Below are 22,350 nucleotides of genomic sequence, written 5' to 3'. Positions count from 1 at the left end.
TGGGCTTGTCTCTCGGGAGGCTGTGCTCCTACCCAGGCTGCCCAGCTGCAGGCACCTACGGCCATGCCCCCGGGCCCATAGCCCGCCTCCTGCTGCCCCGGGGATGACCTCCAGGTCGAGGTCATGGGAACCTTGGCCTCCTGCACCGGCAGCCCCTTCAGCTTCTCCTCCTGGTTCAAGGCTCCTCTCTCTGCCCGGCCAGGGCCCTGCAGCCTCACCAGATGGACCAGATGGTACCAGGTCCCCTCCCGACATGGGGTTCCTGATAAAACAGGCGGTGGGGCTTCGGTGCTGGGCGCAGGGCGCCCTCTGCCGGCCCAGCCCCGGATGGCAGAGATGGACGGCACCGCAGCTTCAGACGCTGCCCCTCCAGCCTGCGCACAACTACGGGGATGGAACAACTACGGGGCGTGTCGAGGGTGATAAACTGATGCTCTAGTGGCTGTTGGTGGTGGGGAGGAGGGCCAGTTTAGGGAGGGACTGGGGTGGGTCATTGGCTAATGAGCCATGGGGAGAGGAGCCTACAGACAAGAGGCCGGCCAGTTCCTAGGCCTGTGGCAGGAGTGACTGGTGCGGGGTGACCTCCGGTCCTACCAGCCTGAGTCTGAGGAGCCTGGGGGATGCTGAGAACCCGAGGGTGCAGAGAGGAGGGGACTAGGCTGTCATAGCCTCGGTGCCCACTGACCGCAGGAGCCAGGGCAGCAGCCCCAGTGGGAGACAAGCTGAGAGTGGAGACGGGCCCCCTGCCCTCGTCCCAGAGGGGGACCTGGGAGAGCAAAGCCTGGCCGAGTGGCCGTGTCAGGCCCACAGGGAGCTGCCACTGCCGTTAGCAGTGCTCGCAGCTGGGCCCACACCAGCCCCAAATGGCCCTCGTCTGAGGATGGTCCCACGGGGGTGCTCCGGTGTTCCGCAGACTCGGCCCCAGAGGCTCCCCAGCATCAACCAGACCTCCCCAGGTGCCCTTGATGCCCCGGCAGGTCAGGATTCCTGGGCTGGCTGTGGCCGACCCAGCCTGGCGGTGCTTAGGGACTCTACGAGGAGCTGGCCTGACCTGGTGGTATGAGCGCCGCTGGGTGAAGCTGGGTGGGGAGACCAACCTGGGCTCTTCAGGGCCCCCCTCCCGCAATACCTGCCTCTGCATGGAAGGCACGGACCGACCGCGTCCAGTCTGACCCGCGTTACCATCCGTCACGATCTACCGGGCCCCCTTCACCTGCCTTGCGACAACTGCGAGGTCAGGACACACTGCTTATGACGAACAGGTGAAGGGTGTTTTGCAGACACCTTGCGCAGCGGTGAGTTGGTGTCCCTGGCCATTGACTCAGGCGCTCATCGAGGTGTCGCTGTGAGGGCATTTTGTAGGTGTGTTCAGCACTCACAGTCAGTTGACCTCAAGGAGATTATCCCCACTAATGTGTGTGGGCCTCGGCCAATCAGCTGAAAGACCTTAAAAGCAAAACTGAGGTTCTCCAAAGAAATTCTGCCCAGGGCTGCAGCACCAGCCTGGCCTCCGGGCTGCAGCCAGCCCTCTCGACACATACAGCTATCGCCTGTCCACGCTGTTTCTGATACAGACGTGGCCTTGAGGTCCTCTGGCTGGAACATTCCGTGAGGGAGCCCATGTGGGGCTGCGGAGTCAGGAGGGCCCGGAGTTGACCTTACTAGCTCGCGGCCTTGCACGTGTTCTGTAACCTCTCCCGGCCCCGTTCCTCACCTCACGGGGCTGTTGAACATCGGACAGTCCTACGTAGTGCTTAGCACCGGGCCTGGCACACAGTAGCTTTGCTATTTAAAAAAAAAAGCAAAAAGCTAGCTACAACTGCCAAACAAGACCAGCTGACTCTTGGAAACTGCTATTCTGACATTTTTTAGCAGTGTTTCTACTGTGAAACCCGATGCAAAGCTGACACGTTAACTGCATGTTTCCACCATGATTCCCGTGTAGCTTTTTCTTGATTCAGCCCAGATGTTCTCTTCCTGCAAGGAACCTTCTTGACATGCCTCCCCGTCTCCGTCTTCCCTCTTTTCCGTGAATCTGTGCCTTGCTCCTCAGCGCCCAGGGTCTCACCTGCCGTCAATGAACCTGCTCGCCCTGGCACCTCTCCGGCCTCTCCTGTCCGTTCCACAGTCCTTTCCCTGCAAACCACACTGCTACCCACGGAGCACCCTGCCTTCTTCGCCCACGGCCTGGTTGGAATGATCAAAAAGAAGTGCAGCTCCGAGCCTGGACTTTTTCTTGATTCAGACACCAGGCCGCCTCCTCACCTGTGGGTCCCAGGACCTGCCCCGACTCCAGGAGGGAGGCAGTCACTCTGCTCACGCCGTGCTCCCCACCTATCCCCTGCTTCCCCCCGGGCTGTCACTCCTCCATGAACGTCATCCTCTGGACATTGCTGAGGCCCTGAACTTGCTCTCGGGGAGCAGCGCTGGGACAGTTGGCTCCCCTGTAGTAACTCCGGACACACCGGCCCCAAGCGGACACTGGTGGCGGGCTTGGCTCCCAGCGCCACAGTCGCTCCCTCCAGGCTCACACTGGGATGTGGGGTCTGTGCTGATCATCCACGTTCTGAGTTTCATTCTTCCTTTAGCCTTTTGGTTCCTCTCCTGTTTATGACCCTTCAGGGATCTCTTCCTCAACCTTCTGAAGAGGTTGGTCACAGCTGGAAGCTCACCAACCGGGACCCCGTCTTCCTGGTAAGACGCTGACTCGACCCTAGGGGTGGAGAGAGAAAAAGACACTCATTGTGCTGGTCTCCGAGCAAGGTCACAAGGGACAGTCCTGACGGGACAGAAGCAGTGGTGCTGGACTTACTGACGGTCACGGTAAGCCTCCCGGGGCGGACCTGAGTCAGCAGGCCCAGTGTTCCGACCTCTCACTGCCGGCCTGCTCGCCGCGGGGGAAGGCGCCGCTCTTTGTACGCGCCGCCCTGCCGGCCGCGCCGGTGCGAACGCTCCGCTGCAGTTAGCCGCGGCTGCCCCGCAGGCACGGGAGCGCGATGTCTAGCGAACACCGAAGCCCTTCCCGACGCTCTTCCCTCCGAGTGTCGCTGACTTCCAGCCCGGGTCCTGGGCGAGAGGGGCAGGGGGTCCCCCGGTGGCTGCCCCGGGCAACACTGGCGGCTGGCGGAGGCCACGGGCTCAACTGCATCTCTCCAACAGTAATGAGATTTCAGTGCAAAACCACAAAACAAATGATAAAATTACGGAAGCTTGGAGTTTATCTAATTATATGTAAACTCAGGACAGCGTAAAAAGACACAGGAGATTTGTTACACAGTAGGACAGCGCTCTCTCCCAACACATGCAAAGTGCATAGTGACGACAGCTGTCCTTGGAAAACAAAGAACACATTTATTCCAACAGCCAAGAAAAAAATTGCAGTTTATTGAGATTCAACAAAGCGTTGTACTTTTGAAAGCAACTTTCGGTGCGTGTTCTTCGACAATCACATTCTATGAGGAGAAACATTAAAAGCCACAAACTTGTTTTTTTTTTTTTAATCTCAGAGTTACAGACATCTTTAATTCAAAATAAAAGGTCAAAAAAAAAAAAACCCAACAAAAAACAAAAACAAACAAAACAAACTCTTTACTTCCATCCCCAATTTAAAAATGTCAGGAGGTCTCTACGACTCGACGCTAACGCAGCAGGGAAGCTGTACGTCTGGGCCACGCGCGTGTGTCTGATGCGGGTGCACGGGGGCGTGTGCATCCAGCACACAGGGCGCGTGTAATGGCAATGAGATGCAGTTACTCTGAGGAAGGTCTTCTTAGCGAAATACACTACTGAACTTGAGAAAAAGTCTTGAACCAGTTTGTGCATAGTTCGTGATCCTCTAAAACCAGCTTTTGTTGATCTGCAATTTTGCAGGAACTTTCTTTTTCTTTTTTTTTTTGTTTTTTTTTCGTTTTTTATGTTTTTTTGTTTTGTTTTGTTTTGATAAAACCATTAAAAAGCTAATTAAAAAAAATGTAATGCACAAGTTTCCTGATCAGGCAGGCAGGGAGCACAATGTTCATATATTTTTTTTAAACATACTTGAGGGTATGTTACTCCATTGTCTTTCTTTCTTGCCAAACAATCAAAACATTGATCATTTTTAAAACATAAAGCGATTTTTAATATATAAAGCACTCTTCGAACATCTATCTCCTTTGAGTCCATTATTTGGTACATACGTAACTGCTACACGTTAGAGATTAGGTATCTTTCTTCTTTGTGTTTTTTTTTTTTCTATTTTCTTTTTTTTTCTTTCTTTTTTATTTTTGTTTGTTTTTTAATAACATCTTCAGTGCTAGGAGTTGGGTTACAAAATACATGAAATGGTGTGGAGCCGCCCCTCGGGAACCCTGGCTTTCCTGAGAGCGCACCCGCGTGTGCAAGACAGTGACCACAACTCGTCACCTCGAAGAAGGGACAGTCGACAGAGTCCATGACGATGGCCGAGGGGAAACAACACTGTTCAATCCCAGAGCTCTGAAGTAGCGGGTCTGCATTCTGAAAATAGTTTTCTTTACGACGGAAGTCTTTTTTTTTTTTTTAATTCCTTTTTAAAATTTTTTTAAAGTCTGAAGGAGAAAAAAAAGGTCTGTAAACAGGTGGGAGCCCTAACCCCGGGCCCCTCCGAAGCAGTCACAACCCACGTCCAAGTGCTTGTCTCCGCTCCTCCCGCGGAACCATCCATCCTCTACAAGCAAGTATCTATGGCCACAGTTCAGCAAGAGTTTTTCTCTTTAACTTTATATTCCAAATGGAAAAATGGTGCAATACTCTGGTAATAATTTTCTTGCATGAGTCCACAATAAAAAGCTGCTAAAGGTAGGTATACATATTATTTCTCCAGAGATATACACTGTAATTTTTAAACGCAATAACAGAGTCCTTGAGTAAACATTTACACATGAATTGTCACCGGCCCTGTCCTATGAATTTTCTTTAATGTATAGGATTAGCTAAAGGAAGGGCAGGGACACTCAGTGCAAAGTTAGAAGCTAATTAATAATAACAAACGTTTGACCAATGCGCCAAAAAAAAAAAAAAGCGCACATACTGAAAAAAGGGAAAACCCACAGTTAAATCCTTCACGCACTTAACACACGAACACAGAAAGTGTGCACGTACACGCACGTGCACACACATTCTGTTTCAACACACACACACGCGCGCACACACACACTCACACACATAGGCTGTGAACTTAGAAATTTTTCCTAGAGCCTGTTTCTGCGTACTGATGTCAACCTGGAAGTGTAGAATTAGACTTAGAAAGTGTTCACATTTCATTATTGGCCTGCTGGATTCAAGTATTTGCATGTTTGATATGTCTCTTTTTTTTTTTTAACTTTTAAAAAATATTTTTTGGGATTAAAAAAAAATGACATGAAAAAGTAATGAAACAAGGGAAATGTGCATAGGCGGCTCCGTGGGAACGGAGAACAGATCGCAGCCCGCTCCTTCCGCTCGGCTCCTGGTCCGGGCCGCCGGGACCGCACCCAGGGGTGGGCGCCAGCTCCCCCTGATTACGGGGTCCGCCTCTGGTAATGTGCATAATCGTCACAGGCTCGTTTTAAATAGGCTTTCTCGTCTCCCTCCCGCCCTCCCCCCTTGATAAAATAACCCTTTCCAGCCCACAATCTGAAAAGTGCCCTTCATGATAGAACTATTCTAAGCAGCTTTTATACTTAAAAAATCAAAATGACAACACACCGTACAAACATAGGACGACACAAAATAAAAAGCTGTGAGAAGCATCCTGTCATTCCACGTGACACTGACCCCGCGCAGCCCGCACTGTCTCGGGAACAGTTCGCAAGGGCTGCGGCCAAGGTTCGTCTGCAGTACTGGACAGAGGTACTCGAAAGGGCTGCCGGGCTGCTCGGGGCAAGCGGGTCCTCAGCGACGCCGGACTGGAAAGGGTCAGCTCCCCCCCAGTGCTGATGATGGGGGTGCCCGGGGTCCTGGGGCTAGAGGGACTCCCCGCTGAGCAGGTCGCCGGGGAGCAGCGTGTTCAGAGGGGTGGGGCTTCCGATGACTCTGCCGTCGTCGCTGCTGGGGGGGCCCCACAGGCTGCTTGAGTACTGGGGGACCCCGCCCCACAGCAGGTCGCCGCTCCCTTTGCCGGCCAGGCACGGGGGGTTCCAGTGGCCGGCGTCGCTCCGCACTAGGCTGTGGGAGCTGCCCGAGGCGCCCAGCCGCGGCTGGCCGGCCCCGCTGCTGGACTGCCAGCTGGAGGTGGGCGGCAGCGCCTGGCCCTGGGCCAGGAAGCGGTTCACTTCTTCCTCGCCAGCGAACTCGGCCAAGATGGTAGTGTTTCCCAGGACACACCTGCAGGGGCAGGGCAGCAACGAAAGTGAGAGCTGGGTTTTTGAAAAGATGAACAAAATCGACAAACCTTTAGCTAGACTAACTCAGAAAACAAGAAGACACAAATAAGTAAAGGCAGAAATGGAAAGAGGAGACATTACAACTGATACCACAGAAATACAGAGGAGGCGCCGACCATCTGGGCACCTGCAGGAAATGGTCCAAGTCCTAGAAACACATGATTTACCAAGACTGACTCGTGAAGAAGCAGAAAATCTGAAAGGACCAATAACGGGCAAGGAGACTGATCCGTAATCAGCTGACTACTCCCAACATGGAAAAGCCCAGGACCAGACGGTTTCACTGGTCAATTCTACCAAACATTTAAAGGAGGGTAAAGATCAATTCTTCTCAAACTTTTGCAAAAACTTAAAGAGGAGGGTACACTCCCCAGCTCATTTTACAAGACCAGTGTTATCCTGATGTCAAAGCCAGATCGCACTGCAAGAAAACCAGACCAATACAGATGACTACAGATGCAGAAATTCTCACCAAAATATTAGCAAACTGAATCAGCTCATGAAAAGGATCATACACCACGATTGCGTGGGATTCATCTCTGGGATTCTGGCAGCGGTGGCTCGACATTTGCAAATCAATAAATGGGATTCACCACATTAAAAGAATCAAAGGCAGAATCACATGATCATCTTAGTAGATGCAGAAATACAGCCGACAAAACACAACATCCCTTCATCACGAAGACTCCTCTACGCGCAGGGAATTGGCAGGACAGGCCTCAGGGCAGTAAGAGCGGCGCACACGCAGGCCGCTAGCACCGCGCTCAGGGCTGAGGCTGAGAGCTTGTCCTCTGACGTCAGGAACAAGACCAGGTGCCACCCCCAGCCGTTCAACACAGGACTGGAAGTCTTAGCCAGAGCAAGCGGGCGAGACAAAGAAATGGAAGGTGCCCAAGCTGGAAGGGGAGAAGCAGAATGCTCTTTATTTGCACGTGATGTGACCTCATGCGGAGGGAATCCTGAAGACTCTGCCAAAGCACTGCTGAAACCAATCAAAGAATTCAGTAAAACTGCAGCTGTGCTTCTACACACTAAGAATGAAACATCTGAAAAAGAGATAAAGAAAAAGAGTCCCATTCACAATAGCATCAAGCACAATAAAGTACTTAGGAATAAATGTAACCAAGGAGGTGAACGATCTCTACAAGGGAACCTGTGAGAGTTTGATGAAAGAATTTGAAGACGACGCAGATGGAAAGCTAACCTGTATTCATGGGTTGGAAGAGTTAAAACTATCGTTAAAATGAGGGGGAGGGTATAGCTCGAGTGGCAGAGTGCATGCTTAGCATGCACGAGGTCCTGGGTTCAATCTCCAGTACCTCCTCTAAAAATAAATGAACCTAATTACACCACCCCCCAAAGAAAGTTTAAAAAACTCATTAAAATGTCCATACAACCTAAAGCCACCCATGGATTCAGTGCAATCCTTATCATATTCCAATGGCATTCTTCATAGAAATAGTAAAAACAATCCTAAAATGTGTGTGGAACCACAAAAGACCCCAGGCAGCCAAAGCAAACCTGAGAGAACAAAGCAGGAGGCATCAGGCTTCCTGGCTTCACGCGCACTACAAAGCCACAGTTACCAGAAGAGCAGGTGCTGCATAAAAACAGACACACAGACCAGTGGACCAGAACAGGGAGCCCAGAAACAGACCCCCACACACAAGCCAACTGACATTCGATACGGTCACCAAGAACACTCCATGGGGAATGGACAGTCTCTTCGACAAATGGTGCAGGGAAAACTGGGCAGGCACAAGCAGAAAAAAGAAACTGGAGCCCTCTCTTACACCACTCACAAGAATTAACTTGAGCTGGATTAAAGACTTAAAAATAAGACCTGCAACCATACAACTCCTAGAAGAAAACACAGGGGGAAAGCTCTCTGATATTGGTTTCAGCAATGAAATTTTGGACATAACACCAAAAGCACAAGCAACTAAAGCAAAACTCAACGAGGGACCTCATCCAACTAGAAAGCTTCCACACACCAAGGGAACCATCAACCAGGCGGAAAGACAACCTATAAAATGGGAAAAGTGTTTGCAAACCAGCTGTCTCATAGAGTTAGCATCCAAAATATATACAGAACCTCAGATAACTTGGTAACAACCAAAAAACCCCCAAACAATCCAAATACAAAATGGGCAAAAGAACTAAATAGATATTTCCTCAAAGAAGACAGAAACGACCAACAGACACATGAAAAGATGCTCAGTGTCGCTAACCGTCAGGGACATGCCAATCAAAACCGCAGTGAGACACCCCTCACACCTTGGCCATCATCAAGAGGACAAGAAATCACAAGTGCTGGGAGGATGTGGAGAAAAGAGACGCCTTGTGCACTGCTGGTAGGGATGTAAACTTGTCCAGCCACTATGGAAAAACAGTATGGAGGCTCCTCAAAAACTTAAAAACAGAACCACCATATGATCCAGCAGGCCCACTCCTGGGTTACACATCCGGAGGAAATGAACAGGGTACTGAAGAGATCCCTGGATGCCCAGGTGCACTGCAGCATCACTTACAACAGCCGAAACAGGGAAACCACCTAAGTGTCCGTCAACAGATCCGCGGATAAAGAAGATGTGAGACACACACACACACACACACAAGAATATTATTCAGCCATGAGAAAGAAGGAAACCCTGCCACAACCTGGATCAGTCTTGAGGGCCTTCTGCTAAGTCAGCTAAGTCAAATAAATACTGCATGGTATCGATCACATGTGGGATCTGAAAAAGCCAGCCTTGCAGAAACAGAGCGTAGGCTGGTGGTTGTCAGGGGCTGCAGGCGGGGAGGCAGGGAGGGACTAGTCAAAGGGCACAAACCTCCAGTCAGAAGACGAGTGAGCTCCGGGGCTACAAGGCAGCTCGGTAACTACACTCCGCAACACTTCCAAGTCACTAAGACAGGAGATCTTAAATGTTCTCACCACAAAAAAGAAATACTAACTACTGCCCTGATGTAGCTGTCAGCTCACTACAGTGGTAGCCACACTGCAATCTACAAATGTGTCAAACCAACATGTCCTGCACCTTAAACTGACACCATGTTGTATGTCAGTTACATCTCAGAGAACAAAGACTCAAAACAAACAAACAAGCAAGCAGGGCAGGGGTCACATGAGCGGAGGTCTTCCTGTGTCTGCCTCACTGGCTTTCCGTTTTTCTCCTTTTAATGGAACAGTGCAGCTGAAGGCTTCATGTCACAGGTCCCCCAGAAGCAGTCCTGCAGCTCACGGGTTGTCACTGCTACTCCCAAGCCTGGCTTATGAACTTTTCTCCCCCCCTCATTTTAGACTCTAGCTGCTATGCTGTGTTGGTGTGGAGAGCACCTTTCTAAGGAAGTGTGTGGACGCACCATTAAACTCGAGCATCGTTCAGGATGGGTGTAATTTATATCCTAGGCTAGAAGCAGGAACAACTAATTTCCAGGGTCCACATCTCAAGTGACGTCGTTGGATAGGTCTGCTCACACATCTCATCAAAAGCTGCAGGGACCTTGACGAGGCCAGCAGTGGGCACACACGTGCCGAGTGCCCAGCGCTACCTGGTGGGGGCGCATCGTCTGTCACCAGGCTCTACGTGTCCTCTCTTGGGGTGGAGGTGGTGGGGGCTTCCCTACTGGAGGGCAGAGCCGCGGCAAGTCAGCAGAGAGGACACCAACATGTCACAAGACACCTATTCTGGTGTGAACTGTGTTCTCCCTAAATTCCTATGTTGAAGCCCTAACCCCCAAGACCTCATTGTACCTCTGTTTGGAGGGAGGGTCTTTAAAGAGATCATTAAGGTAATATGAGGTCATGAGAGAGAAACCCAATTCGCTATGGGTGTCCTTATAAGGAGAGGAAGTCAGGACATACAATACTCGGACTGAGAGATGACCGTGTGGACATGGGAGGGGCAGCCGTGAGCAAGCCCATGAAAGGCCTTGGGAGGAGCCGCCCCTGAGGACATGCTGGATTTCTGTAGGATTTCCAGCCTCTAGACCATGAGATAATCGGCGTCTGTGCCCGAGGTCCCCAGGGCCACAGGACCCGCCCACTACACCCGGGCCCAGCACTGCCAGGGTGCAGCACGGGGCGGCCGAGGGCAGGGGAGCAACGTACATGTGCAGGGACTTCTGGGCCTTGGCGGCTTCCTCCTTGGAGCTGTACCGGACCACGGCGTTGCCCTGCGTCAGGTTCAGGTGGAATGTGATGAGAGGCCCGTGCTGCAAACACAGCGTCCGCAGGGTGGAGCCGTCGATCTGACGGGGAAGCAGAGGGGGAGGGACTTCTTCCACCGCGCTCGTCAAAGCAGGTGTTCAGGAAGTCCGGGCGCACTATGCGCTGGGAAGACGCCTCAAAGGGGCTCAGTATACGGCTTTAGGATGTTAACCTTCTGTACCTTGTCATCTACCTCGCAATTGTAAAATCTTGGACATTAGAGTTACATCTGATGAGCGAGGCTAATCAGGAGAAGAACACACTGTCTTGGCTCTGACCCCCTCTGGCCAGAGCGCACTGCGCAGAGCCTTGCGGCCCCTAACCCGGGAACGGGGAGGCCACGTCGTTCTGGAGCGGGTAGTTACGGGTGAGCAGTTCTGTTCATGAGGGTAAACTCTTTAAGCCTCAGAAGAGTGAAAAGTAAGCAACTCCCCAGGAAGGGGGTTAAGGACCCCTGGGCGTGTCTGCTCGCTGGGGCCGGAGTGAGGCTGGTGAGACGCACCGCCCGCCCGTGGGTGCCCGTACCTGGGGCGTGAGGTTGCGGAGAACCAGCCAGCTGCTCGTCCTTCCTGAGGTGTCGGTGCTCCAGGCAGACCCTGCACGAGCCCAGGGAAGAACTCGGTCAACCAGGCCGTGCTGCTCAGATGGCTCTCCCCACCGGCCATTTCTCGTCTCACCAGCACGGACGCAGCACAGGCCAGACCCGCAAGCGCCAAGCCTTTCTCAACCTTTGGAAACTGACCCAGACGCACAATCCCTGACAATCCCTGCAGACCCCTGGGGGCAGGTGTGGGGCAGAGACTGGAGAGTCGCCTGAAAGGCCTGGTCTCCCCGCCCTCTAGAGGCTAACAAAAACACAGCAGACGTGCAGGGCTGCTGTGAAACGTTCCTTAAATTCTCAGGCCCCCGCCCCCACCTCTTCCCGCAGCTCAGCAGGGCCGAGGCGGGAGGGTGGTGCTCTCCCACTGGGGTCTGTTTTGGTTTTGGCCCAGAAAGCCCTGTGGAGACCGACACCCTCGTGCTGGCTGAGGGGCCTCGCTGAGGCCCAGCGCGGGGGCAAAGCGGCGTGAACACCCGGCGCGGATGCTGCAGCCCGGGCAGGGGAGCTGGGTGGCTCCTCGGCCCTACCAGGGTCCAGGGTCCCTCCTTAAAAAGGAGATGCAGGACCTTCCCCACAGGCGGAGCAGAGCAGGCGGGGCCGCCCCGCTGGGGCAGGAGCAGGATGCGTACCCGAGGAGTAAGAGCTGGTCCAGCCGAGGGGACTGGCTCCCCAGGTGGAGGAAGGCTTGGGGTTGGTGAGCCCTGGAGGCGGCCTTGTGGGTGCAGTAGTGTTTCTGGGCACTTTCCACAGTTCGTGAGACAGAGAGGCTTGCGTGTGGGAGGCAGGGCCGGAGGACCACGTCGATTTAATGTCTGACAGTTTACCTAGAAAGGCAGAGAGACGGAGCTCAGGCATTCCTGAGACAGAGAAGAAGCGTCGCAGCGGCGCCCGGGGACTCACACCGGCGCCCTGGCTCCAGCGGCCCGCGGGGGCGAGGTGAAGCCCCCTCCCGAGAACCACAGGCACGCTCTGCGCTCTCCTGGATTTCTGCCCAGAGACAGAGTCTGCTGGTGTCCAGTATGGACCCTGACAGTATTTCTGATACTCAACTTGCTAAATGTTCCAGCCACAAGTTTGCCACCCGGAAAACAGCATTACTGGAGGTCAGTGCTCAGGCTAACTCATCAACATATTCTGCTGGGACGTGTCCCATAACAAATTCACCAAGTGGGGGAGGGTACAGCTCAGTGGTGGAGCACACGCTTAGCATGCGTGAGGTCCTGGGCTCAATCCCCAGCACCTCTACGAATAAATAAATAAACCTAATTATCTCCCCTCCACCAAAAAACCAAAACACACGAACTAACCACAGTCATGGGTGGAACGCATGTATTCTTTACACTATTTCTTTGAGTCTAAGTCCCATTTCAAAGCAACACCCGCTCTGACATAACTGAACTCACGTCACCAGTGTATCTTTACAGCTTTGAGACTGGCTCTCTGTGCCTGCAGAAATGGGCGTGGCCCAGGCGCCCTGAGGGCGGAGCCGTTTGGCATCTTGGAACCTTGGTTGGAAGAAGCATGTTTTAAGGCTCTTTGGGAGAAAAAACAAAACCAATAATGATCACCAGCCTCTGCCCCTCCCGTGCCCCGGGGTGCCTGCAACGCCCCCCTCAGCGGGCGGGCGGGCGCAGTGACGACGGGAAGCATAGAGGTCACTGTCACCGAGCTCCTCTGTCAGCACAGACCCTGCGTGCACCGCTCCTTCTACCCCGGCCACCAGGTCGACCGCAACTTCACAACAACAAACGCTAGTCTGAGCAAAGGGGCCGCTAATCAGAAAAGCAAAATGCCTGGGAAGATGCTTTTATTTGCCCATCTCTTGAGCTACATGTGTGGAAATATGAGAGGCCTAGTACATCCCTTCTAGACATTAGAGAGAATAAGCATCAGAAGGAATAGAAATAATCCAGAAGCTCTTTCTTTTTTTTAAAATACGATGCTAAACTGGATCACAACTCCTTTCTCCCCCAGGTATTGGTATGAAAGAAAGAGAACCCCTAGAGCGTTCTCACACTGGTTTCAACAGAGCCTGGACGGGGAGGCTGCTGGGATGCGGAAACATGTCTGAAGAAATGCATAAGCAGTAAGCCCTCTTTACTTAAGTTCCACGTATTTCATAAACCTGTACACGATGTGTGTGTGTCCACATCTCTTTACATTCTTGTCTTACAACTTCCAGACTCAAACTCCTCTGAAGTCATTATGACAATTCTCAGTGCTCCTCCGAGCCTGAAAGAAACGTCTTCCTCGGAATACCGGTAACGTCTACAGGGGTGAGGGGTAACCCAGGCCCCGCATCCATCCGGGTGGTGGCAGCGGCCATGCTTTGGGTGCTGGGAGTTAAGCACGGGGCTGCTGTGGCCTCCTCGTCCCTGGCGAACGCAAGTAGCAGCAAATTCCCAGGAGCGGCCACCTCCACGTCCGTACCCATTGCAGCCTCTGGTCTGCAGCCACAGGGGGAAGGGGGGAAGCAGATGCGCTTAGGCAGCGGCCACCTCTTGTCCTGCGCTGGGTTTACATAATCCCAAGATCTCTGCACAGCCCACGGAGGAGAGGTCACCACTCCTGCTCCACGGGGTGGGGTGGGGGAAGCAGCTGTGCCCAAGGTCCCCCCGCGGCTCAGCCAAGCTCAGGCCCACTCTCTGTCACACCACGGGCCCCCAGCTCAGGTAGGGGCAGACAGACCACCAGGAAAAGCCAGGCCATCAGTTTCGTTGGGGAAAGAAGGAAAAGGCTACCTGCGAGTGGGGAGGCGGATGCGTACCTGCGATACTAGGCGCGGGCGCAATGCTGCTGAGAGCGCGGCTGTGGCCGGAGGCACCGAGCGGCCAGGCACTCGAGGAAGGCAGCGTGGCGTTCTGAGATGATGGTGGGGAGGACCCTGCAGGACCAAACGCGGCACTAAGACGGCTGAGCCACTCCGCCTGGGCCGAGAGTTCTACCAACCAGGAACCAGTCTCCTCCTAGGCGGCCGTTCTCGGAAATGGCGGAAAATGAGAGTGAGACGCGGCCAAGATCGCGGTGAGATGGGCATGCCACCGCCTCTGGTGCCCACGCCGCCGGGAGGGCCGGGGGGCGGGGGGGGGGGGGGCGGCAAAGACCAGAAGCAGAAGACAGTTCCCACCAGAATGTTTACGACAGCACATCAGAGTTAAAGGCTCACACTGATTCTCCCTTCCAAGGAAGATAAAAGTAAAACTACAGGGCTGATACTCATCTTTTCATTACCTCCAACAACAGCCACAAATTGAAAAGCAAAATAAAACTCCAAGCTATCTGTTACAGATCTTGCCGTAAGAAGACAGCACTGTTTCTCACTGGGAAGGCTCAGGGAGCCCATTGCCCGCATTCCTGCTTCTCTTTTGAACATAGGAGTAACGAGGACAAATACGAGCCAGTAACTGTCAGCGTGAGCTGTTGTGTCCCCAGAACCGCCGTTTCCTGTTGAACACCCTGGCCCCGCTCCTGGGTGGGGGGGCCGCCCCTCCTCAGTTCTCTGAGAAGAGCAGGGAGCCGGGGAAGGAGGAGGGGGAAGGAGCGGGAACGGTGTGGGTTCACGCAGGGTGGCTCAGAGCTCTTCTGACTTGGAAAGTTTCATGCCCCGTGTGTGGAAGCTGGCTGGGAGGGACAGGGGCACAGAACAGTCCGGCTGTCACACATTTATTACCACAGACATTATCTCAAAAGACTTGGGCCTCCCCCAGGGCGGTGCACTGAACAACCTCAGGGGTACCTTCTTGGGGTCTACCAGGTGTGTGGCACCTCCCAGACTTGTGCAGTTTACAGCCTGCACAGCTGTTTACAGCTGCTCTGTTCTAACTGACCTCCTTAGAATGTGGCACCAGAGCTGAGGAAAATTAAAATTTATTTGTAATCTGCAGGTCTTCAATTTTAAAAAGTGCCAGCTTTACTGACAACCTAATGTTAGTTCCTAAAACCTCTGCTTTCATTTACCAATGAAATGCATCAACCCAAGATCCCAAGCTTACAGACTATTTAATATTTAACCCTACAAGGTACTTCTTTTGTAATTAACACAGGAAGGTACTTAGATTTTAACAGCGTGCTAGCTTTGAGATCTTAAGTTTAATAGTGGAATTTGCTCCATGAAGTAAGTTATAGTTAACTTTCCTTTTTAGAATCAGTGTGTCAGAAGGCGGCAAGGGCACATTTTACCATTTTGATAATTATTTACCTCATAAAGGTTAAAGCTATAACATCGAAATAAGTACTTGGCTACAGCAAGTTTTTAATATCAAGTTGGAACTTAATACCAATGGCAATAAATAAAAACCAAAAATGTAAATAGAAAACCAACACCAAGTATACTCAACAAAACAGAAAATCTCGCCGAAAATACGTAAATTAATAAACCGACATCAAGAGCTTAGCAGCTTTCTGATTCTCCTCCTCCTCGGCTACATTTTCTTAAGTTTTTTCCCTCTATACTTTAGACCAAGCTGATCATTCAAATATACAATGGCTTTTGTGGCTTGGCCCTGAGTGGGGTTGGTCCCAGGGACGTGTTGGGAGCGGCACATGGGCCCAGAGGGGCAGCAGGGGTCTGGCCCTCGCAGTTGACTTCCAGCCCCAGGGTCGTGGTGCTTTTTGTGAACGTATTCTACATAAAGATACATTACTCGTTCTGCTCCCTCTCTCAGATAACGAACCAAAAGGTGGGGGAGCAGGGTTTCCCGGGTGTGGCCAGGTCACAGGACAGAGGGGCAGCCGCCCAAGACTCATAACGTCCCCGCGCTGGGTGTCCGGCCCCCAGAGGTCCCACCACCCCGCTTGAGGCCGTGCTTGCTGGCCCCGCTGCCCCACAGCTGAGGTCCTGTCTCTGCCCACTGGATGCCAGCGCCTCTCTGAGGCTTAGTGTCTCTCTACCGTGATGTCCATCTCTGCTTAGCTCTGCCCTCAGGACTCACTGGCCCCCAGGCTGCCAGTGTCACGTGACAGCACCTGCATGCACAGGCGGAGGTGGCCAGCGAAGCCCTGGGTGCCAGGGGACCAGGGGTGCCCATCGGGCTCTGGGCAGGAAGCCCTGCTCTACGCAGAGCAGCCCAGATTCCTCGCACCTCCCCGCCGTACCCACACACACACCATGCTCTCGGCCTGGCACAACCCCGTTGCCACACCTGGGGGCTAGGTCCCACCTCTGGCTTGTGCTTCCCCCGTTCCTAGTGCCTCCCCCGTTCCCATTGCCTCCAATAGGCTCCATTCCCCACCAAACCACTCCTTTGTGCACGATGGCGGGGAGGCTGCGATGCCCCTAAGAATAGTGGCACCACCACCTGGAGTGCCTGGCATTGCACAGAAAGGATGGTCTGAGTTTATGCCACCTCCTACCCCAACCACAGGCCCATGCAGAGTCCTGCCACTTTAAAGAAGCATGAACAGGAAATGCCTCTCCCGCATGGGCCACTCTGGAGTAGGAAACCTAAATGAACATTTTGGGAACTATCCATGCGGCTTTGTTAGCGTGGAGTGTCGCTGGTAACCTGGCTATTCCTTTCCATTGCTAGGACGCTGGTGAGAAAACTCCACCAGCAGGAGCACTTAGGGAACGTCTTTGTCTGAGGGTCTCAAGGGAAGGCGAGTTACTGCCCTTCTGCCTGCTGCATCTGAAATTATATTTGTTTTGTAGTCTCACAGCTCAGCTCATCACTTCCTCCTGCTGGATCCTAAGTCTGACACGGGGTGGGCACAGCTTAGCATCAGAAGTTTGTGCCAGGAAAACAGTCCAGGGGAAGAATTTCAGTCTTTTTTACCAGATTGTGTGTGAAGGAAAAACAGACTGAGATAGACAAGTAGAGTCAATTCATTTCTAGTTTAAAGAGATTTCAAGTGGAAAACCTTTTCATTAAAAAACTCAATGATTAATGCTGTTATTTTATAACACGATGCTCATAAAAAATGACGTTTTAATAAATCCAGCAAAAACACTGAGCCTGAATCAATCTCTGTGTTCCTGTGAGCGCTGCGTAACATCTGACACTGCTCTGGGGGCTAGTGAAGGCCCCTACCGATGTGCCTCACACTGTCCCCGCCTCGCCGCCCCCACCGTCCCCGAGGCCTGAGTGCCACTGCGGCCCCTCACCTCCACTCTTGAGGAGGTAGCGGTTGACATCCTGGATGGTGGTGTTGATGGTGGGCCCGGTGGGGACACTTCCAGGAGTGACGTCTGGGTCATTCTCGGGATCTATGTTCTGAAGTCCTTTCCATGGAACTCCAGGATGGAATTCTGGAAAATTCCAAAAATTGAAAATCAAAACATGCATGTTAGAGTACCTTCACATTGCTTCATGATCATTTATAAAAATGTTTACAATTTGCTAAGTAGGTTAAGAGGTACACTTCAGACTTTCTTCAGTAAATCACCAATCCTTTGGAACAAACTAGGGATCACAGCTGCCACACTGAGCACCGAGACAGTGTCCAGATGGGGGGATGCAGCCTGGGCACCGCCGAACAGACAGAATGCAGTGCCCTTCCCCGTTCTCCTCCCACCTGGCTGAGGGGCTATAGGAAAGGCCCAAGGCGCCAACCACATCCGCCATTGATCTGATAGGCGCATTACCTACGGGGTCAGTGCTTCCAGGATTCTGAGCTCAGGCCCTGCTTTCTCTTGGGCCTAATCACCCCCCACAGGCCTGAGCACGAGCTGCTCTGCACTGCACAGCAGGGGTGCACGCTCTTACCTGGGGGCCAGTTGATGCTGGAGCCATTTGAGATTTTATCACTGTCAGATTTGGCACGTGACCAGCTATGGGGAACAGCTACAGGAGGGCTGGCTGGTGACTCACTGCTCTGGATTAAATCGTACCGGCCATAGGAGTCGTCGATGGAGGACTTAGCTGGAGGCCCAATGCTGAGACCTCCAGGGATAGCACCTGGGGGGACAGAAGGGAACAAAGAGTGAACGGGGACCCCGAGCCCCCAGTGCCAGGCGCCAGGCTGTGCCCTTCTCTGGGGTGAGGGAGCTGCCAGACTCGGTTTGCCCAGCACTCTCCAGGAGGGAGGGACCCTTCCAGTTACTCCAAACTTCGCCCTTGAAAGACAAACTCTTTAGGAACCGTTTCAATTTGTAAAGTTAGAATTCTTGATGAGATGCACACACGCACCACGGTGAAGCTCTCTCGGGACAGCCTGCGAGTCCCCGTGCTCAGCTGTGTCCCTGTTGTTCTCTCTGTCTCTCCCCCTCGTCTGCTGCCCTCACTTCGGAAGGACAAACCGGCAGGTGGACTCAGAGGCCTAACCCCACTGCCCGGGCGACTGAGCTCTCTCTGGCCAAGCAAAGTGCCGATGGCACGGGATGGCTTTCTTGTAGAATTAACCACTAGGAAGAAGAGTCTTCTCAGAATGCTCTGATGTCCAGAGGGAATGATACACCTTCTTAAATTTCCTTTCCTGTTTATGCGACCAGGATATTTAGAGCTAAATTCAATGTTTAATAGGAAGACGCCCCCCTGTGGTTATCAGCATTTTTGCTGAAGATTCAGACCCGTCGCCACCCGCGGCCTCCGCTGCGCGTGGGCGTTTACACCGCTGCTCGGTCTGCGCTGAGCTGGGCCAGCTGAGCTTTCAAGGGGTCTGGCCACTGAGCAGCCGGGACCCTAGGCGCTCTGGAACGCAATGGACTGTATATATATTGAACTCCTGAGGGAACACTGGTTTATACCACTATGTAAGTTTTGCGGGCACAACACTGCATTTCCACTGTCTACACCACAGCGAGCTCACCACCAAAAGCTCAGTTTCCACCCGTCACCACACAGCTGACCCTCTTTCCCCACTTCCCCCTCCCCCCGCCTCTCCCCTTCCAGTAATGACTCTGTTCTCCGTATCGACGGGTTTGCTGTTGCTTGGTTTGGCTTCTTGGGATGCAGTATTTTTTTATTCAGCTTTCAGCCCTGAACTCTCAGAAAAGAATCGTAGTCAGAGTTAACAGGATGAGGGTAGGTGCGAGCAGAACAGAAGCGACAGACCCCGGCCCTCGGCGCGGACGTACCATGCTTGCTGGGGTTCTGGTCGAGTGGGGAAGCAGCACCGGGTAAGCTGTCCATCGGGTTGGGGTGTGTCCACTGAGGGAGGCGGGACTGGGACTGAGACGGGTCCTTCACCGACAGACCACCAGTCATGTCCATGCTGTTGACATTCATGTTTGGGTTCAGTCCAGCTGAAAATAAAAAAGCCATTAGGGTAATATCTGCTCTTCCTCTAAATCATTACTTTTTAAGGCCCTCCTAGGGAGTCAATCTACGTATTAATTCACAGCCAAATACTTTATAACTTTTAATCCTGGTGGGAAGAAAAACCTTTTTCGTCTTTTTTGGGGGGGGGTGAGGTAATCAGGTTTATTTATTTATTTTTAGAGGAGGTGCTGGGGATTGAACCCTGGACCTCATGCATGCTAAGCAAGTGCTCTACAATTTGAGCTACATCCTCCCCTCTCCTTTTTGTCTTTTTAATAACACACGTTTCTAAGAATAGTATTCCTAAATTAGGGTGAAAATGGTACCAAGTAGTCTTTGATTAATAAGACCAATGATTCCCTTCATTTTACTTGTTTTTGTGCCAAATATGGTTCTGAAGCTTCTTGGTCAGAGACCACAGGAAAACAGATCAAGTCCAAACAATTAGGAAAACCTTTTCTGATGTTAGGGCATCTCACAGAAACTCACCAGATCAAGACGAGTTTTTCAGAGAGTGTACTTAAGTACCAACAAACGAACAGGCTGGCAGGGAGGGTTCACTTCACCAAAGCCTGCTCTTTAGGAGTTAACATCAACCTCCTTTAAAGGACTTGAACTATTTCAAAGCGGGGTGCCGCCTCACGCCCAGCTGGCCTGGTGCGCTGGCTGAGGTCTACTTCTTAGAGCTGAAAGCGGGCATGTAATGGAGCTTGTGACAAGGACTGCCACTGCGCTGGGTGATGTGTATTAGTTCACTTAACCTTTAAAAGAATCCTATGAGGTGAGTATTCCCACTTTACAGATGGGGAAAGTGAGGCGGAGTGCAGTCAGGCAGGTTGTACAAGTAAGTGGTGAGCTAGCTGTGAGGGGCGGGGAGGCAAGGTGGCAGCCCGCCTCCTGAGTCAGGCTGTAACTACGAGAATGCCCTGCTTCTTAAACACAGCGCGCGGCAGCGGGTGGGACGCTGATGGAAGGACACAAGGATCAGTTTAGTGTCTGCCAGTTTCACAGCAGAGACACACACCCCAATCGCCTATCAGGGAGAACGTGCTCACGTGATCAGAACACACCTCTCCTCCGAGAAGGTGGCCACATCACACAGGAGGGGACAACTGCAGCCCAGGCGCGCCGCCGCTCGGCTGGCCGGGCCTTTCTGGGTGCACTGTCCTCTCTGGGACACTTATCCCCTCTGCCCGCAGCTGCAGGCGCCCCCGCCAGCCTGACAAGCATGTGGCACCGCCGCCTGCTCCTAGACTCTTACAGCAAAGTCCAGCTGACCCTCCATCGAGGCAGGGGAGGGGCGCCAACCATCTGTGCGGTCACCAACTTGGGTATAGCTTTACAGTCGGCCCTCCGGATCCACAGCTTCAACCACCCACAGACCACGTAGCGCCGCGCTGAGTATTTATCGAAAAAACCTGTGTGTAACTGGACCCATGCAGCTTCAAACCCGTGTTGTCCAAGGGTCCACCTGTGCCCCCATACAATCACCTTCCTGACACATCCCTTCTGTTCAGTCTTCAGTTCCATAACCCGTGCCCCTCCTGGCCAGCCTGTGTGCCCCCGAGGGTGGCACCACGCTGTCCACTGACCTGCGGGTTCTGTGCTGGGCAGGCGCCCTATCGGCTGACCTGGGGGGCTGCACAAATCACGCCCTGCCCTACAGGACTGTATGGACAACCGCTGCTCTTTAGAAGTGGCTGCTTCCCGTACGCCCGCACACCTTTCCTGCTCCTGGCGGGGAAGGCTGGAGGGAACCAGGGTTGGAACAAAGTGCAGACTCCGCAGCGGAGACGAGATTGCTCTGGGGCGCTCACCGGCACTGCCTGAAAAGATTTTATACTGAAAGTACTCATGGCTGCAGCAAAACTTGCTCTGTGGGAGCCAGCCAGGGCGGCTCCCTAACGAAGGAGCCGAGACAGCTGCTCCGTGGCTCTGGCTGGAACTCACTTCTGCCATGCAGCTCAGCCCCCCAGACACATGGGGTCGGCACACGGGGACTCACCGAGAGGGTAAGGAGCAAAGGTGTTGGGTGAAGACTGCTGTTCTTTGGTCTGCAGGTCGGGGAGGCCGGGGGCCTGGGGGTGCGGGGGGAAGCTGTCCAGGGCCGATTTGCCTGCAGAGGGGTGCAGAGACAGGTGCGGCGGGGGCGGCGGCGGCTTCACGAGCAGGGCCTGGGCCAGCTGGCGCTGGTGCTGCTGGATCTGCTGCTGCAGGTTAGTGATTGTGCGCGCAACCTGCGGGCGAGACGCGTGCTCAGCGGGCTGGGGGGGGGGGGCCCAACGCGCGCCCACCTCCTCCCCAGCCCAGGTGGCCCGGGGACTCTAGAAAGGGGAGGCCCAATGAGAGAGAAACCAAGGACAACGTAAGAGCTCGTGGACAAGGTCAGGGGAGGTCACAGCCAGCGAATGGGCTGAGCCGTCCGGGGGCGCCTACTTGCTGCTCCTGCTGTCTCATGGGTCCGGAAACGTTACGCTGGGCCTGTAACATCTGCTGCTGGATCTGTAAACGTTGGTACGCCTGGGGACAGAAAGAGAACCCTCAACAGGTTGTAAGGAAGGCACCAACAAATGGTTCGACTTCTGCATATCAGTTAAAAAAAGAGAAAATGGCCAGGAATCTCGGGCCCCTTGCCACACTGTGGTTTAAGCGTATTGTGTTCTAAGCTAAGCATACTGTGAGGCTTGAAGCATTTTTAAAAGGAGGAATGTCTTTCCAAAACCTTTCTAGAGCACAGACTTGTAAAAAGTAACTCAGTCAGTGCCCTGTGGAGTGTTGGTAATGAGGTTTGTCAGCAAGTATTTTTTAATTAATGAAGAGATCAAAATTATTCTGCTTGATTCACACAAACTAAAAATAAAAAGAAATGAGGAGAAATTTCATTTTTTGGGGGGGGAGGTAATTAAGTTTGTTTATTTTTAATGGAGGTGCTGGGGATTGAACCCAGGACCTCGT

The 22,350-nt window shown here is 52.9% G+C and overlaps 1 protein-coding gene across 4 annotated transcripts in view; it reads right to left on the bottom strand.

Moving 5' to 3' along the window:
* Nucleotides 1-3,362: 3,362 nt before the first annotated feature.
* Nucleotides 3,363-22,350, bottom strand: part of TNRC6C (trinucleotide repeat containing adaptor 6C) — a 114,370-nt gene continuing 95,382 nt past the window's right edge. For 2 of the 4 annotated variants that reach the window (XM_074343777.1, XM_074343778.1), the window contains exons 14-23: nucleotides 21,832-21,915; nucleotides 21,401-21,632; nucleotides 19,212-19,379; nucleotides 17,902-18,093; nucleotides 17,301-17,444; nucleotides 13,965-14,081; nucleotides 11,827-12,021; nucleotides 11,122-11,192; nucleotides 10,498-10,637; nucleotides 3,363-6,324 (exon numbers count right to left, since the gene is read on the bottom strand). In XM_074343777.1, the coding sequence (XP_074199878.1) occupies nucleotides 5,964-6,324; nucleotides 10,498-10,637; nucleotides 11,122-11,192; nucleotides 11,827-12,021; nucleotides 13,965-14,081; nucleotides 17,301-17,444; nucleotides 17,902-18,093; nucleotides 19,212-19,379; nucleotides 21,401-21,632; nucleotides 21,832-21,915 (1,704 nt within the window). In that variant the 3' untranslated portion in view covers nucleotides 3,363-5,963. The remainder of the gene's footprint in view (nucleotides 6,325-10,497; nucleotides 10,638-11,121; nucleotides 11,193-11,826; nucleotides 12,022-13,964; nucleotides 14,082-17,300; nucleotides 17,445-17,901; nucleotides 18,094-19,211; nucleotides 19,380-21,400; nucleotides 21,633-21,831; nucleotides 21,916-22,350) is intronic. The other 2 variants (XM_074343779.1, XM_074343781.1) reach the window with 1 other exon arrangement.

This window comes from Camelus bactrianus, chromosome 16 (assembly GCF_048773025.1).
Source record: "Camelus bactrianus isolate YW-2024 breed Bactrian camel chromosome 16, ASM4877302v1, whole genome shotgun sequence".
Taxonomy (NCBI): Eukaryota; Metazoa; Chordata; class Mammalia; order Artiodactyla; family Camelidae; genus Camelus; species Camelus bactrianus.
Note: the sequence above shows the minus strand (reverse complement) of the source record. Positions and strands in the feature narration are given on the sequence as shown.